Source organism: Tiliqua scincoides, chromosome 5, assembly GCF_035046505.1.
Source record: "Tiliqua scincoides isolate rTilSci1 chromosome 5, rTilSci1.hap2, whole genome shotgun sequence".
Classification (NCBI taxonomy): Eukaryota; Metazoa; Chordata; class Lepidosauria; order Squamata; family Scincidae; genus Tiliqua; species Tiliqua scincoides.
The window spans coordinates 89,027,606-89,043,130 of record NC_089825.1 but is presented as its reverse complement, the minus strand read 5'-3'; the positions used below and the strand labels follow the sequence as shown (position 1 = coordinate 89,043,130).

Sequence of the window (15,525 nt, the reverse complement as noted above, 5' to 3'; positions counted from 1 at the left end):
TTGCCCAGGTCTTCTGAATGCCGCCTTCTTGAATCGTGTACTATCTCGCACAATTTAAGATGGTGGCACAGCGAGAGCTGGTAAGAAGAGACATCTTGCAGCACCCTGTGAGTTTGCCACAGTGCCCATGGATGCTGCAGCGCACAGTTTGGGAACCAAGGATATAGGGGGTTTCTCACTATTTTCTTTCGAGATGAACCAGTTTAAGCTGTCATAGGATACTGCTTTAGGGTCTGCTTCATCCAGACCCTAGTAAGGCTATTCCTCATCAGCCATTTACTGATATTATTAGGTTCTCTATCAGGAAAGCACTGACCCTTCAATGCCTTTGGCTCTTTTCAATCGAGGGAGACCACATAGCAAGAAGAGTAATCCCAGGGTCCTTACCACTTCTGCTATCCATCTTTGCTTCTGTGACTGTGTACACAAACTAGTGCAAACAAGTGTCCCAAATTAGACACCAGAGGTTCGCCATCGCTGCCGGTGTAAGCATTCCTCGGCCAATAAGGAAATCACTTGAGCCTTCCAAGAATTAAGACTTAATGATCTATAAACTAGACAGGGGAAGAACACAGTTTGCTAAAGGAAAGAGTTTTATCTCTCTGGGTCAAAATAAATCCAGGGCCAGGGCTCATCTTTTCTTCCCTTCCTTTCTTCTCTCCCTCTTTTTTCCAGGGTGTGCTCTACTCAGGCACTACTACCACTACAGCCTCTGCCTCCACTCTCCCCCGTCCACGATAGGAAGTAGAGGTGAGCCACTCTATCTCCTGCAACTACCCCACCATTCTCCTCCACTTCCATTTTTAGGAGACTGGACATGTGTTGCTGCAATGACAGTGGTGAGTGGCCAACACCTGTGTAGAGCACACCCAGGGGAAAGAGAGAGAGAAGAGGAAAGAAGGAAAGAGGAAGTGTGTAAGCAGCTGGTGGAGTGGTGTCTACAGGGGTGGCATTAGCCGCCTTCTTGCATCCACTTAAGGCAACTGCTTCATCTAGCTTCATGGAAGGGCTGGTCCTAAGAAGGACTTTCACTTTTTGGAGGGATGAGTTCCGGGTTGGCTATCTGTTGCACTGCCACCGTTGCTAATGGCCAGATGGCGGTACTGCAGATATTGACTTGGAAGGGATCAAGTGACACAAAGGGCCAATAAGGTTCAAGCTAGGCTTATGAAGATGCTGCCCCAGGTGGGTTCTTCATCCTGAGCAACTCATTGCCCAGGTACAAACCAACCTGCACCATCCCAGCAGCCTTGGTAAATTAAAAAGAAGAGGGTTTTTTTGTATTCTTTTCCCTTCTTCTTCCTTTCTAATGAGCTCTTGCTTCTCTTTCTAAATTATTTTCATTTCTCTCCATTTGCCTCTTTTGGTCATTTTCCTCTTTTTGTTTCCTTCTCCGCCAAAAGTTAAACAGTCCTCTGCCCCACAGCAAGGAGGTACATACACTGTTTTCCACTAGAGTAACAGAACACAAGTGTACAAGCCTTTGTCCCTCTATGATTCAACCCTTTCTCTTTGACACACCCCACAGACTGACTCAACCACTCTGGAAGTTCTTACTGCTAAAACTCAGGTGCCAGCTCTCAGTGGAAAATAGGGACAGGCATTATTTTCTACGCTTTCTTGTGGTTCATTCATTCATTCCATAGTGGAGCCCCAGACTGACATCAGTCTGCAAAAGCATTTCAGTGCATCAGGGCAAGCATTGCATTGTTTTAGGCATTAAACCTGGCAGCAAAAATTGGCAACATTTTTAAGTAATTGCTTCACTGAGCTTCAGTGCCTGAGGGTTTTTGTTTCCCAGCTCTGCACCCTTTCAGATACAGGGCCCTCAGTAACCACGGGGGTTCCGTTCCCCAAAACCCCACAGATATCAAAATCTGCTGATGATTGAATCCACAGATTTCAGGCCCCCAAATCCTTCAAACCCAAATGGAGCTGTGCTGTGGTTGCATCCAGAGAACCTTCTGAGGGCTGGGGGAAGGTCGAAAATTGAGACTTCCAGTTTTTGGCTGAAAACCAGCGGTTACAATTTTTGGCCTTCCGGAGGCCTTACAAGGTCTTCTGGAGGCCAGGGAGGCATCCCCGGCTCTAGGAAGGTTCACTTGCATGCAACTGGAGGGTACAAGTTGGACCCACCCATGGCTGATCAAATCTGCGAGTTCCAAATCCACAGGTAACATGGGCTGCCTGTAATGTCCATTTGCCTGTGAGTTCAGACAATCGGTGGGACTTACCCTGTACATACCCGTCTATTAATCGATCTTGTATAGAAGTTAAGGGCAAGCTTTGAACCAAAAATCATGGAATTTGCTACAACTAGTGGGTAAGTCAAGTGCAAAACTTAGGAACAGTCATTCACACGTCAAACAACTTGCCGGTAATTGATACCTAAGAAATCTACAGACGGATTTATTGAATAGTATAAAAGTGAAATCATGAGGTGCATTGTAATTCATTAAGGGCGCAATCCTACCCTGCGCTGAAACAGGCAAGCCAAGAGGCTTGTGCTGTATCCAGCACAGGATAGGGGCCCAAGGCAGCTCAGCCAGAGGCAAGGGGAAACTTTTCCCCTTACCTCCAGGTAAGGGACCTTTGCTCCAATGGGTCTCCTCGGACTTGCGCTACCTCCTGACGTGGCACAAGTTCGAGGAGGGTGAAGTGGCTTCATGCCTCTCCAAACTCCCCAGGAACGAGGGTGATGGAAAGATCAGATAACTGCTTCAAGTCCTGAGGCTATTCAAAAATCAGATACCGTAGCTGCAAAGAACCCAGCTCCTGCAGTTTGCAAGCATGTGTAAATATAGGGTGATAAATATTTGACGCTCTTTTTTCTGGTTATTAATTATAAATAAATAAATAAATTCTAGATCCCCCTTTTTTAGTTTGGAAAACCTAGGTGGGTCCCGACAAAGTGTTGTTTTAAAAAGGGGGTCCCAGTGCTAAAACGTTTGGGAACCACTGAACTAAGGAAATATAAAGCAATTTGCACACTGGAAGAAGTGAGTCATAAACTTGACTTAGGCTGCAATCCTATACACATGTACCTGGGAGTAAGCCCCAATGAACTTTATGAGACTTACTTCTGAGTACACATGTATAGGCTTGTGTGGTTGCTTGCTTTACGTGGGGCTTTGACTCCACTAAGACTTCTTCATTTTTAAATATTTGTGTTGCCCATCGGTTCAAAAAAAAGTCAGGGCAATCAACAACACCGAAACAACAAAATACCCTAAAATATAATACATATTTAAAACCACAGAAAGCACCAACAGCACAGCAGAGTGATAAAATCCACCAGAGACAATCAAACCATCAATTAAAACTAGCTTCAGGAATGCAGGCAAATAAAAAGGTATTTGCGCCTATCACCACAAAGGCACTGGACTTAGCACCAAGCAAGCTTCCCTGCGGAAAGCGTTCATATGTGGGGTACGACAATTGAGAAAGCTCTCTCCCTGACCAACACCTGCCTAACCACAGCAAGTGTGCGTGCGTGTGTGTTGCGGAAGGGGAGCTCCAGGAGGGATGGATGACAACTGTAGGGTTTAGACAGCATCATGTGGGAGAAGATGGTCCTTACAATTCTCTGGCTAGGATTATAATGGTAGATTACTGGTTAGGGCTGTAAACTACCAATGTAGCCATACCACAGGAGCACAATGTTCCTGTGGGGAACATTTATTCCCTTGCCTGAGGGTAAGCCTCTACTGTCTGCATGGGTCTACTCAGACCTGTACCACCAATTTAGCTGATGCAAGTCCAAGAGGACCAGGTAGTATATCCTACACCACTTTCCTTTGGATATAGTTGCCAAATGGATATTTTGGAAGTACAGCACACGGGTAGCCCAATTCTGCGCTGCTGGCGCCCAGGGTTGCAGCAGCTCCAAAAATGACTGACACTGAATCCTGCACGCGTCACGGGCAGCACCAGCAGTTCCTTGGGAAAAGGGGATTTTCAACCCCTTCCCCCAGGGTAAGCCGAGTAGTCCCACAATGGGGCTACTCAATTCTACATCAACCCAAGGGCTGGCGTAGAATTTTGAGCCTCCGTGTTGAGCCGGCGAAGCTCCACCAGTCCCACCTCCCTCCCACCCCACTCCCTCCTCCCTGCACTCCCCCCCCCACAGAACACATCCTCCCTGCCTACCCCCACCTACCTCTCTGCTGCCCAGCGGTCCACTCAACCTGATGCTCCAGTGCTCGTTCAGCACTAGCACAGCGCTGGGCTACCATTGGCGCTCCAATGGTGCTAGGGCCCACAAACATGCCTTATGGCACATTTGCAACAGTGCGCGGCAGCACGCACTGTAAAGGATTGGGCCCTAAAACTCTAGTGTGCATGGGGGGGTGTCCCTTTTTTGGTACTCTGTGCAAGTAACTACATGTATTAGTGTATGTCTGTTACAGACAGCTTTATTTAATTGCGTGAATGCGTGTTTTGAGGAGTTAGGTGGATGTATTGTACTGTTGACTAAAACTGTAATGGTTCAACATGTGTGAACTTGAGATATATAGCATACGTAGGAGGGCAGAGAGAAAGCTGACATGAGAATACCTGCCAGAGGGAGACGCCCGTTTGTCACATATCCCTTAAGAGACCTGTCATGTAGGATAGGACTTGATAACATAGTGATGAGTCCTGATTTTAAGTACAGTGACAACGTTGGTTTCGACTGAGAGCACAGTGACAGCATTCAGTACCAAGCCAGTTGCCCACCTTTTTCTGTCACAGTTCTATCAGAGTCACACAATCACAGTTCTATCTCCAGGACACTAAGCAGATGTTCAGAGAAACATCCAAAAGAATTGACAAGAAGAATGGCCCTTTGCCACCTTCCTTTCACTGGGGTGCGGGGAACGGGATTTAAAGCTATCCCGAGAAACAGCGTGTCCTAATATCCCAAGCAGGAATATTCTTATGATCATAAAAAGCCTCACTGAAAATTATAACTGGGCTACTATACAATCCCAAAGGATCATCCCTGCCTATTCCAAAACTGGTTACAACTAGAGACCATCAAATAAACTGAAAACCGCACACTATGCCAGGTTCCAAAGAACCACAAAACTAGTGCTGTGGACCCATAGAGAGATTTGGGATCAGTGGCATAGCTAGAGGGGGTAGAAAGGACACAGGGCACAATCCTAACCAGGTATACTCAGAAGTAAGTCCTATTTTGTTCAATGGGGCTTACTCTCAGGAAAGCATGGTAAGGATTGCAGCCTAAATTTTGCAGGAAGCCTCACTGCAGCATGCAAGGGGCCCCTCTCTCTCTCCTTTGGAGCCATTCTAGGCGGTGGGGGCAAAATAGAGTGCCACTGTTTGGGATGATGTTTCTTGTAAACATGGCCCTCCACCCACCCCAAATGCTGCACAGCAATCATTTTTGAAGCTGAAGGGAATCTCAGAAGCTTGAGTAGTATTGCATGTTCAAAGAGAAAAAGGGAAATTCCACTGCTTGGGGTAAACCTAAAGTTAGTCCTTCAGTTCCTAGCTCTGACAGTTCTACCTCATTTATACAGAGATACCTTACTTTCTCTCCTGAATGCAACTTCTGACACCCCAAGTATAGCTGGCAAAGCACAAATAAGACAACAGTCATCTGTATTTAGTGCTAATCTTAAGGCATCTCACTACCAAAAGACAACACTTCCTTTCCACAAATCTTCACCATACCATCTTTGCCCAACCTCTCTTACAGATATTCAGAGAAGATCCTACAGTTTAAAAAAAAATGACTTCTAGAACTTGACATTCATTGATTTACCTTCTAAAACAAATATTCTTCTCCAGTCGAAACGTAACCCATTTTTCAAGCAACTCTAAATTTACCCACCACATAATGTCAGGCTTCCACCCTTACCTTTTTTTATAACATACACTGTTAATTTTTTTAAAAGGAAAGGAAATTTAGATGTCTTTCATATTGTCTCCAAGGGAAATATATTCCACTCATAAATCAGAAAGAGGTTGACTGTTAGCTACTAAACCCCACCTAGAAGGGGTCTTGATGTTTATTCTCTCTCTTTCAAGGGTCTTTCCTGTTTTCCAAACTTTTATCAAATGCTTTCTGCAACAATCCTGAAGAACATTAATATTGTTGGGTACTTTTGAAGACTTAGAAAAGAGGGACTTTATTTATTTATTTAAAAATAGGTAAGGGCCCAATCCTATCCAACTTTCCAGTGCCAGTGCAGCCACAATGCAACCCAGAGGAAAGGGAAAAAAACATTCCCTTACCTGGAGGAGGCCTCTGTGGTTGCCCCCCTACCACAGGATGCAGTGCATGCCTCAATGGCATGGCTGCACCAGTACTGGAAAGTTGGATAGGATTTTGCCCTAAGTCATTTCTTCTTTTACATTTATTTCCCTAAAAATCCTAAAGTAGATGCTGGTGGTACCTATTTGTCTGCTATTAAAAAAAGAATATTCCTTACACGAATAAACCAATTCATTTTTTCCCCTGAAAGTAAAATCCCAGCAAGTGCCCATTTTTCCCTCACCAGATTAAATTCACAAGAGCTATGTCAGTGGTCAAAATTGTCTTTTTGAGGCTGCATGCAGATCCTATGCAGACTTATCTCAGAGTAAGCCCCACTGAACACAACTGGAGTTACTTCTGAGTAAACATGTATAGGATTGCACTGTAACTCTTAAGCTGGACCAGAATAAGTCCCCATTTAATTCAGATTACCAAAGGGCTATTTCTATTTTGCTAGATGACATACCTGTACCAATGCATGCAATGTTTGTGAATGCACAAAAAGCACAGAGGACACAGAATGCATCCTGTAATGCATATGAAACTACCCTACAGCACTCCTCATATCAACACCTGCATGCAAGGTTGTACACTTGGCACTGACAGCTCAAACCTGAGCTGCCTGGGGTGGTGGGCTGCAGCGGTGCCGAAAATGGCTGCGGCCGCATCCTGTGCATTCTGGGCAGCCACCGGCTGCTCGCTGGGAGAAGGGAATTTTGTCCCTTTTCCCCGGGTAAACTGAGTAGCCCTGCAATGGGGCTACTCAATTCACCGCCAGCCCAAAGTTCGGCAGTGAATCAAGAGCCTCCATGTAGGGCGGCAAGTCCAACACAGAGGCTCTGGCTCCGGTCCTGCTTCCCTCCTGCCCCGCTCCCTCCCCCCGGAACACCTCCTCCCCACCCTCAGCCTGCCTCCCCGCTCCCTGGAACGCCTCCTCCTCCCACACCTCCACTTACCTCTCTGCTGCTCAGGGGGTCCCCACAACCGCCGAGTGAAGGAGCTCTGGTGGCTGCCCAGCACCAGCCTGCGCTGGGCTACCACCAGCGCTCACCCACCGCTAGGGCCTGCAAATATGCCATACTAGTTACAGCCACTAGTTTTATTGTTGTGGAGACTAACGGAAAAGTCAGACTACCCTTTGGGTTCATCTGTAGCACTCTGTTTACAAACACTGTCTTGTGTCAGTTTCTTGTTGACCCCTCTGAACCTCTGGATTTGGGATCAAGTCAATATTTTAAATGAACAGAATTACCCTTCAAAGTTCTTGATGACCACATACAATTTTCTCCCTTTACTGCCCCAGTTTCCTCTTACAAGTTCACTTTTCACCCTACCACAGTTCAGTGAAGACATTTATTGCCCGTACAAAGAGAAAGAAACAATGCCGAACAGGTAAGTCCAGCAAAGACCTATGCAAAAAGCAGCACAGACTCATTACAAAATGAGCAAATGTTTTAACATATGCAAGTGAAAGCCCTGAGCAGGAATCAGATATTCCATATTTTTTTTGCTGCAACAAAGCATAATGTTAATTCTTTCACTGGGAAATAACACCACAAATCAAAGAATTCTGAGAGCCTTCCTTTGAACATTATTGATTGGCGATTGATTGAAAGGACAAAAATACTACCTCTTCTCTTCAGCTACAGTTTTATGAGGCTACATGTCCATCTCTGAACTGGTCCAGAGAGTTTCACGCATTGCATTACAAAGCACTGAACGTTTATCATAACGTAGTGTCCTGCTTAAAATACTGTAGATATATTGACAGGCACATTTTTTTTTTCAAACAAGATGCTGCAAATCAATGTTATCTTAATTTTATAGAACTCAAACAAGCCAAATATAAACCAATACAAACCACATAAAAACAAAAAAATAATTCTAAAGTGTGCTGCTTGGGGGGAGGGGAAGCAACCAAAACTATAACTGTTGATAAATTGCATTAAAACCACCATGTGCAGGATTCTTCCCCATAGAATTCTGGCTATTGAAACATATTCACTCTTTCCTCAGTGACCAAGTTTCATTCTCGTCAGACTAGTCACTTCCAGCCTTCATATTTGGAATGCTTTCTTGATGGGTTCATTTCATTTTCCCTCCTCTAATTTTTATCCATTCATATTTTTTCCCTTCTCTCCCCCACCTCACAACTCTATCCACTTTGGTCTCCTTTTTCAGGCTCAGACAACCCCACCCCTAACCGAACCTTCAAACATTTCTTAACATTCTTGAGCCTCTAAAATATCTTCCAGGCTGTTTCAATTAACCCTTTCCAACACCCAAAAAATAAACTTGCTGACTTTTCAAAGAATAAAATTGAAATTTTCCCTCCAAACCCTTTTCTCAATAATCTCATAACTAAAAACACACACATGCCAACCACACAAGTTATCTCTCCCCTCTATAAAGTATACTATACTCTCCCCTCTATAAAGTATACACATTATACTTCAACTACAAACACACCTCCTTGTAAGCAAGTTCCCTTGAAATCAATGGAACTTACTTAAGACTTTTAAGATGGGGAGGACATTATCACATGCCCCCCACAAACTTTATAGACAAAGTTTACAGTTAAATTTTTGATTTATATGCAATTTTTTCTTTGTAGGAAGCCTCAGAATCATTGGGCACCTCCTTCATTTAGAAAAGTCTCAAAAGTTACTCCAAGTTTAGGATGGCAAACTTTTAATTGTGGATAAAAAATTGCAACAGTCCTTGCATTACAATGAACATAAAATTAAATTTTAACTCATACACTAATTTTGGTGGAGATAACTCTTTAAACATATATTAAGTATAAAAAATTATTTCCCAGGTTGATAGATCATTCTGAATCTGTTTAATTCCTATTTAAGATAGAAATGCACAGAGAAGATTGCATAGTTTATGAATGGTAGACATTCTACATCAAAGTAACCAGATAAAACACTCACTTTAAAAAATAAAACCTGCATCACTTAGTCTGGGCATTGTTCTTAATTTCTAGTTATTGAGACTCAACAATTAATCCAAGTTTGATATTTATTTTATTTTTTTAATTAATTAAGTCATGCAATTTGATTTTATTTTTAAAAATCACTGCAAAAGGCATATATCCTTATTTTCCAAGAGTTTTATTCTACTTAACAGACAAAAATCTTTACAGATGAGAGGCTCTCTCATGTCACTGAGATCATGTTAATCATATTTAATTAACTAGTTCCTGTTCTTTGTATGATTCTAAACATGAAAATCAAATCAAGTCCTAAGGCAAATGGATGAATACACAAACACATACACACCCCCTGTAAACACTCAACCTGACTATAGTCTTATACTTTTTCATTAAAAAGAAATGGGAAAGAGCCATGAATCTGTCATTAAATACAGACTATCCTTACTTGTGCAAAGGACTTGCCTAAAAGATTCAACTTTTTTATCTTCCTATGTTCATAAGAAACAAATGCAAAATATGTATTGAGAAGCTATTAAAGTAACTTTATCACACACCCTGAGCATGGGGATTAAAAATGTATCTTCAGTGAACCTACAAATAAAGCCCTGGTATGCACCAAGTGACGTCAGAGCTACTCCTTTAAGGAGGACTCTTTAAGACAACCTTTAAGAGAACTCAAACATGGCCACTGTGAATGTAAAGCAGGGAGATGTTTCAGATGAATGGAGGTGAAAGCATACCAAATGATAACAAGTCTGAAAATCCATTTGGTTAACTTGGTTTTTTGTTTTGATTTGTTGGAGAAGCATCTCCGTCCAGTTTGCTAGCAGGTTTCATCCCTGGACTTATACACATTTAAGCACACTATATCTCAGTTACCAAAATTGTTAAGTGATTAATCACCATTTGGTTAGTTTTCAGCTTTATTTAAGGTCTTGGGAGAAACTGAACTTAGCAATTGCTCATCATCACCCATGTTCTATAGAACTGGATGGGTTTTTTAAAAGCAGCACTAAGAGAAACAACAATTATGAAATCTCTCTTCTCTCCCCCCATCACAGTTCTTTTCCTCCCCCCAGTATTTATTATGCTTTGTTTCATTATGGCATTACCTTCCCAATAACCTGCCATCCCATTGTCATTTAAAACCACTGCTACTTTATGTACCATGCTAGGAAGACTGTTACAAGCCTATTGATCACCCCATTACACAAGGCCTATGTAGCCTGTTGCTACAATAAGAGGAATTATCAAATAGACATTGGGACCCTTCCAGTCCACAGAGGGAGCTGGAGGAAGCCATTCATAAAATGTTTTGTCCTCCATCACCACATTCTCCAACAGAGTTTGAAAGTCCAAGAAATCCAAAATCAATTTTTAAATAGTTGTGATATCACAAATAATATATCAAAGTGCAGCAACAGACACTCCCATCCCAATCCTACCTCTATTTTCATTTTTTTAAAACTGCCTTGAAAAAAAGGGTTGACAATGAATTCTGCATTCTAAATTTTGTATTTACTTTGAAGATTTCATATGAATGAGTAATTGTAACTTTTCTCTAAAGCAGGGGTGCCCAAACCCCAGCCCTGGGGCCACTTGCGGCCCTCGAGGCCTCTCAATGCGGCCCTCAGGGAGCCCCCCATCTCCAGTGAGCCTCTGGCCCTCCGGAGATTTGTTGGAGTCCACACTGGCCTGACACAACTACTTTCAGTGTGAGGGCGACTGTTCGACCTCTCGCGTGAGCTGTGGGATGAGGGCTCCCTCCACTGCTTGTTGTTTCACATCTGTGATGCAGCAGCAGCAGCAAAGGAAAGGCCAGCCTTGCTTTGTGCAAGGCCTTTTATAGGCCTTGAGCTATTGCAAGACCTTCATGCATTCATGTAAGTTCATCTTTAATATATCAATTTATGTAAACTTATGTAAATTTATTCAAATTTAAATGTAAATTACTTCTTTTTTTCTGCCGGGCCCCCCAACACAGTGTCAGAGACGATGTGGCCCTCCTGCCAAAAACTTTGGACACCCCTGCTCTAAAGAATGGTGCCCATCATGTCTCCCGCAAACTGCCAACTATAATCTAGGCAACCAAAGACCAAGAATAAAAGAAATATGGTAATATTTCTTTTAAAGTATGGTGAAATAAATACATCTCCATAAAAGTGCATAATATTCACAGGAGCAGCAGTAAATGAAAAATTAGTCCCATCTTTTCATTTCAAGAATCTGGGCCAGTAGTTCCCTGCTTGCACAATTTAGCAAAAAAAATTAAAACACAAAAAGGTTGGAGGGGTGTCAGCATCACAGAGAAGTTTTATAAAGACTGAATTAATTGTACAGTAAATGACATTGCAATTTCAACAACACATCTTCAGCCTCCAATTTTCAAATTCTGGCTGACTACACCACTGAAGGCCTTTGTAAAACTTCCAAAGTAACTTCAAGGAGAATTAAGAATTGAAAGAAAATGTACAGATTGGTCACCAGAGTTAATTCAAATAGTTTCTTTTTAATGCAGAGAATGAAAAATTTAATACACTTGTCTCAAAATTGAGATTTGCCTGCACAAATTTGGGATTTTTAAAAATACGCTGTTCTTTTTTATTTCAATCATTGCCTTTCAACATGGGAAAAATTAAAGAAATTAAACCACTGCATTACCTTTGCTTTTTAGGTACTGAATGTTCAATCTCTAGCTGTTTTCCATGCAGCTCCACTTTGCCTAAAAACACAAGTGTCTTTTTAAAAAACCGTATTGAAAAGAATCCGGACGCCATTCTCATGTATAACTCAACTTCTAACCCTGTTTCTTTTTTTTTTTTTAAGGAAATTCATGTAGATTTCACTAGTAACCACATGGCCTAATCTTTTTTTCTCTCTCTTTATTTATTAAAAATAAAATTGGATTTTCAAACTGATAAGATTAAACAATGGAAGAACCAAGGAAGGAGGGGCTCTGAGTGCCACACTTTCTTGCAGATTTAACTTACTGCACACTTGAGTGTTGGGAGATCTGTCCCATCAAGAAGGTAAAAACAAGAATTAATAAGGCCTCTTCTGCTGGTTTATTCTACCCCCAACTTCCTTGGCTTTCAGAGTATACATGCATTTTTTTTTTAAAAAAGGGAAATCAATGAAAAACTGTATTCAGCAGAGAACAGAGAATGTGAAGCTGGAAAAGGAGTCTAATTTTCAATTGGTTCATTTTGGGTAAGGGGCAAAAGAGGTTTGTTTCCCAGCTAAGTCAGGTCTGCCTCCTTTCCCTCTGCCTCTATCTCTCTTAGCAGCATGGCGACCTTCGCGCTAATACACACATCACATGCCCCAGGAAAACCCAGTTTAAAATCAAAATGGCCAAAGTCCAGCACCTCCCCTCCTTCCTTCCTTCCCATATCCCTCTTTCAGAGGATACCCACTCCCCCAAAGCACTGCACACTCTCAAAGGGCAAAAAAAAAAAGAAGAAAAAAAAGAGCATTTGCTGTGCATGGGAAATCCCAAATGGCCTTGCAAAATTCACAACCAAGGAAGGTGAGGGGTTGATCATGTAACTCAGGTTTAAGGTTAATTAAATTTAATTTTGCTCCACCATTTCCAGTTACAAGGGGGTTGATTTGAGTTGGGGGGGGAGTGTCTCCTAAGGGGATAACCTCCTGGGATCAAAGTGCCTTTCTTTTGAATGTGCACATTGGGAGATTCGCCACACATTTCATGTTTTGCAAAAAGCAGAAGTTGTTCTTATAAAGTGTTGCTTGTAAAGGGGTGGGGGGCATCATCTACTATGTTGGGGGGGAAATCTGGGTGAGAGGGGTACTGATCTTTTTCAAAATAAATAAATAAATAAATAAAAACAAGGGACCAGTCGAAATCCAGTGCAAGCAGATAGCAAATCCTAGGCCCTACAAGTTATTTATTCATTAGGCTTTGCAAGAATGAACGCACACGTTGGGTTCTGGGCTTCCACCAGGGCAGAAAAGTGGGAGAGGGAAGGAAAGTAATCCCCCCCATACACATTCATACCCCTAAGTTGTGGGGGGGGGAGGAAAAATGCAAAACGAAAGTGAACTTTCATTGATGACACAGAAGAGGGAAGAGAAAGAAACAGGGCGGAAGAACCACGAGCACCAAGTGTGGCTGCTGCATGCATGCATCCTCCACGCGTGGGGGGCACACGCACCAAGGCATGCACACAATCACTTAGCATGGGAGGGGGGCTGCTTAGGCTTTGCGGGGGGGGTTGCAAAAGGAGAGAGGGAGGGATGGGGGAAGAGGAAAAGGGATCCATTTGGCTTACCAGAAAAAGTTTCTATGGCTTTCATGGCCCATTGGTCATCTGGGCAGTCCACAAAGGCGTAGCCAGATTTCACCAAGAACTGGCCACTGAAGGAGATCTTGTGGTCGTTGAAGACTTTCTCCAGGTCCGCCGGAGTCACGTTCTCGTTGAGGTTCCCAATGTACAGCTTGTTCATGGCTGAAGGCGTCGTGCACAAAATGTGGGGTAGGTCCAAAAAGGGAGGGAGTCAAGTCACCCAGGAGGTGGGAGCAAGAGAGAGTGGAGGGGTGGGAGAAGGAAAAAAATCCCACTGGAGGGTGGATGATGAGGAGGAGGATGAGAAGGGCTGCAACTTTCAAAGGGCTGCAAAAAAAATACTAATGCAAACAAATCTTTGCAAGATAATAAAAAGTTTCTGATTCAGTCTTGGGGGATCCAGCAAGTAGGGGGGGGAAAAACACCAGTGATTTTTGGGTGTGTGGGGGGGAGGAAAGGGGGGGACCATCTAAGAGGAAAGGGGGGGATGTTCTCTGTTTTGCAGAATCAATGGGGCTGATGATTGGTTGGGATGCAACTTCTTATGGCGGGCTTGGGAAAATGGCTCTCTCTCTCTCTTTTCTTTTTTTTCTTTCCAAGCGGCCCCCCAACTCCTTTGGAGTCGCAACTCATGTGTGTGCGTGTGTGTGCCTCGCTCTCTCTCTCTTGCACACACTCACTCACACACACACAGAACGTCTCTGAAGCTCAGGCAGCCAGTGGCGCCGCCCCTAAATAAAATCGACCTGGAAAAAAGGAGTGAAAAATGTTTGCAAGAGGAAGCCACGTGGTGGTAGAGCTCCAAAAGGGACCACCCCCCCTTACAGGGGGAGGGGCACACACAGGCACTCATGTTCAGAGGCGAGGCAGGTTTGGAAAGAAAAAATTGCAAATGTTCTCTTATTTACTTTTTTCCCCCTCCTCTTGCAAAAAAAGAAAGAAACCTTTAACAGTCCTGTGCCTTCCTTCCAAAAGTGTGCCTGCAGGACATCAACTCTAGATCTTCACTCTCTTCCCCCCCACACCATTTTATCTGGAGCTAGAAGGCTACCCACCCCCAGCACAATTCCCCTCCTCCCCCAGCCTTCCTCCACCCCTCCCCCATGAGCTCCTTAAGAGTTTGAATGAGATTTTCTGGGTGTAAACTTAATCAAAGGGAACTCTGCTTGGGGGGGGGAGAAGAGGAGACTCTCAGTGCGCGCGTCTTAGCCCCAAAGTTGCACTGTTCTGTATGGACAATTTGGAGATGGTGTAGGGGAGAAGAAGGGATCAAAGGCAATTGACCAATGCAATAGGGGAGTGGGTGGGTGGGTGGGCGAGAGCCATATTGGATCTTCTACTATATGAAGAGTTATGAAGACATTCCAGTGGAAACGATGGTTTGGGGGGGGGGGGTCTCCAAAAACCAAGAGATCAACGAATACACGGGGAGGTGGAGATGTGGCACCAGCGCGCCTCCCGCACTGAGCATCATCACCTGGCTGGCAGCGCAATGGTCCTTCTCTACCTCCCTCCACGGTGGTACCCAAGAAAAGTGGAAGAGGCGCACAATGACTGTAGCTCCCACGTGCGTGTTTTCTCTTTGGAGAAAGAAAAAAAGTGTGGGGGGGGGCAAACATACACAAACAAAAGGGGTGGGGAGTTCATTCTCCTGCTGCCGCTTTTCTGCTCAAAGCTGGTCGTTACAAAAAAATAATAATAATAATCCACTCTCAAGGCTTGAGAAATGGTTTTAAAATAAAGAGTGGCTTGATCAGGGGATCCACCGTCCCTCTTCCCAAGTGCCAAGAAGAGGTTAGGGGGGAGAAAGACGGATGGGGATGCATTTGCTCTCCCCCTCTGCCCAGGAATAGATGAAATGCAAACAACAACCCCCCCCCCCAAAAATATATCTTGCCCATTCCTTTGCTCTACTACTTTTTATATGTTTTTAGGTTTCATCAGGAGGGTTTTTTCCCCCTCCTGCAAAAATAAGTAGGTTCTTTTTGGTTGAAAAGCAATAAAGTTTCTCC

The 15,525-nt window shown here is 43.5% G+C and overlaps 1 protein-coding gene across 2 annotated transcripts in view; it reads right to left on the bottom strand.

Moving 5' to 3' along the window:
- Positions 1-13,673, bottom strand: part of IGF2BP1 (insulin like growth factor 2 mRNA binding protein 1) — a 70,717-nt gene extending 57,044 nt beyond the window's left edge. For both annotated transcript variants that reach the window (XM_066627621.1, XM_066627622.1), the window contains exons 1-2: positions 13,499-13,673; positions 11,868-11,928 (exon numbers count right to left, since the gene is read on the bottom strand). In XM_066627621.1, the coding sequence (XP_066483718.1) occupies positions 11,868-11,928; positions 13,499-13,673 (236 nt within the window). The remainder of the gene's footprint in view (positions 1-11,867; positions 11,929-13,498) is intronic.
- Positions 13,674-15,525: the final 1,852 nt, after the last annotated feature.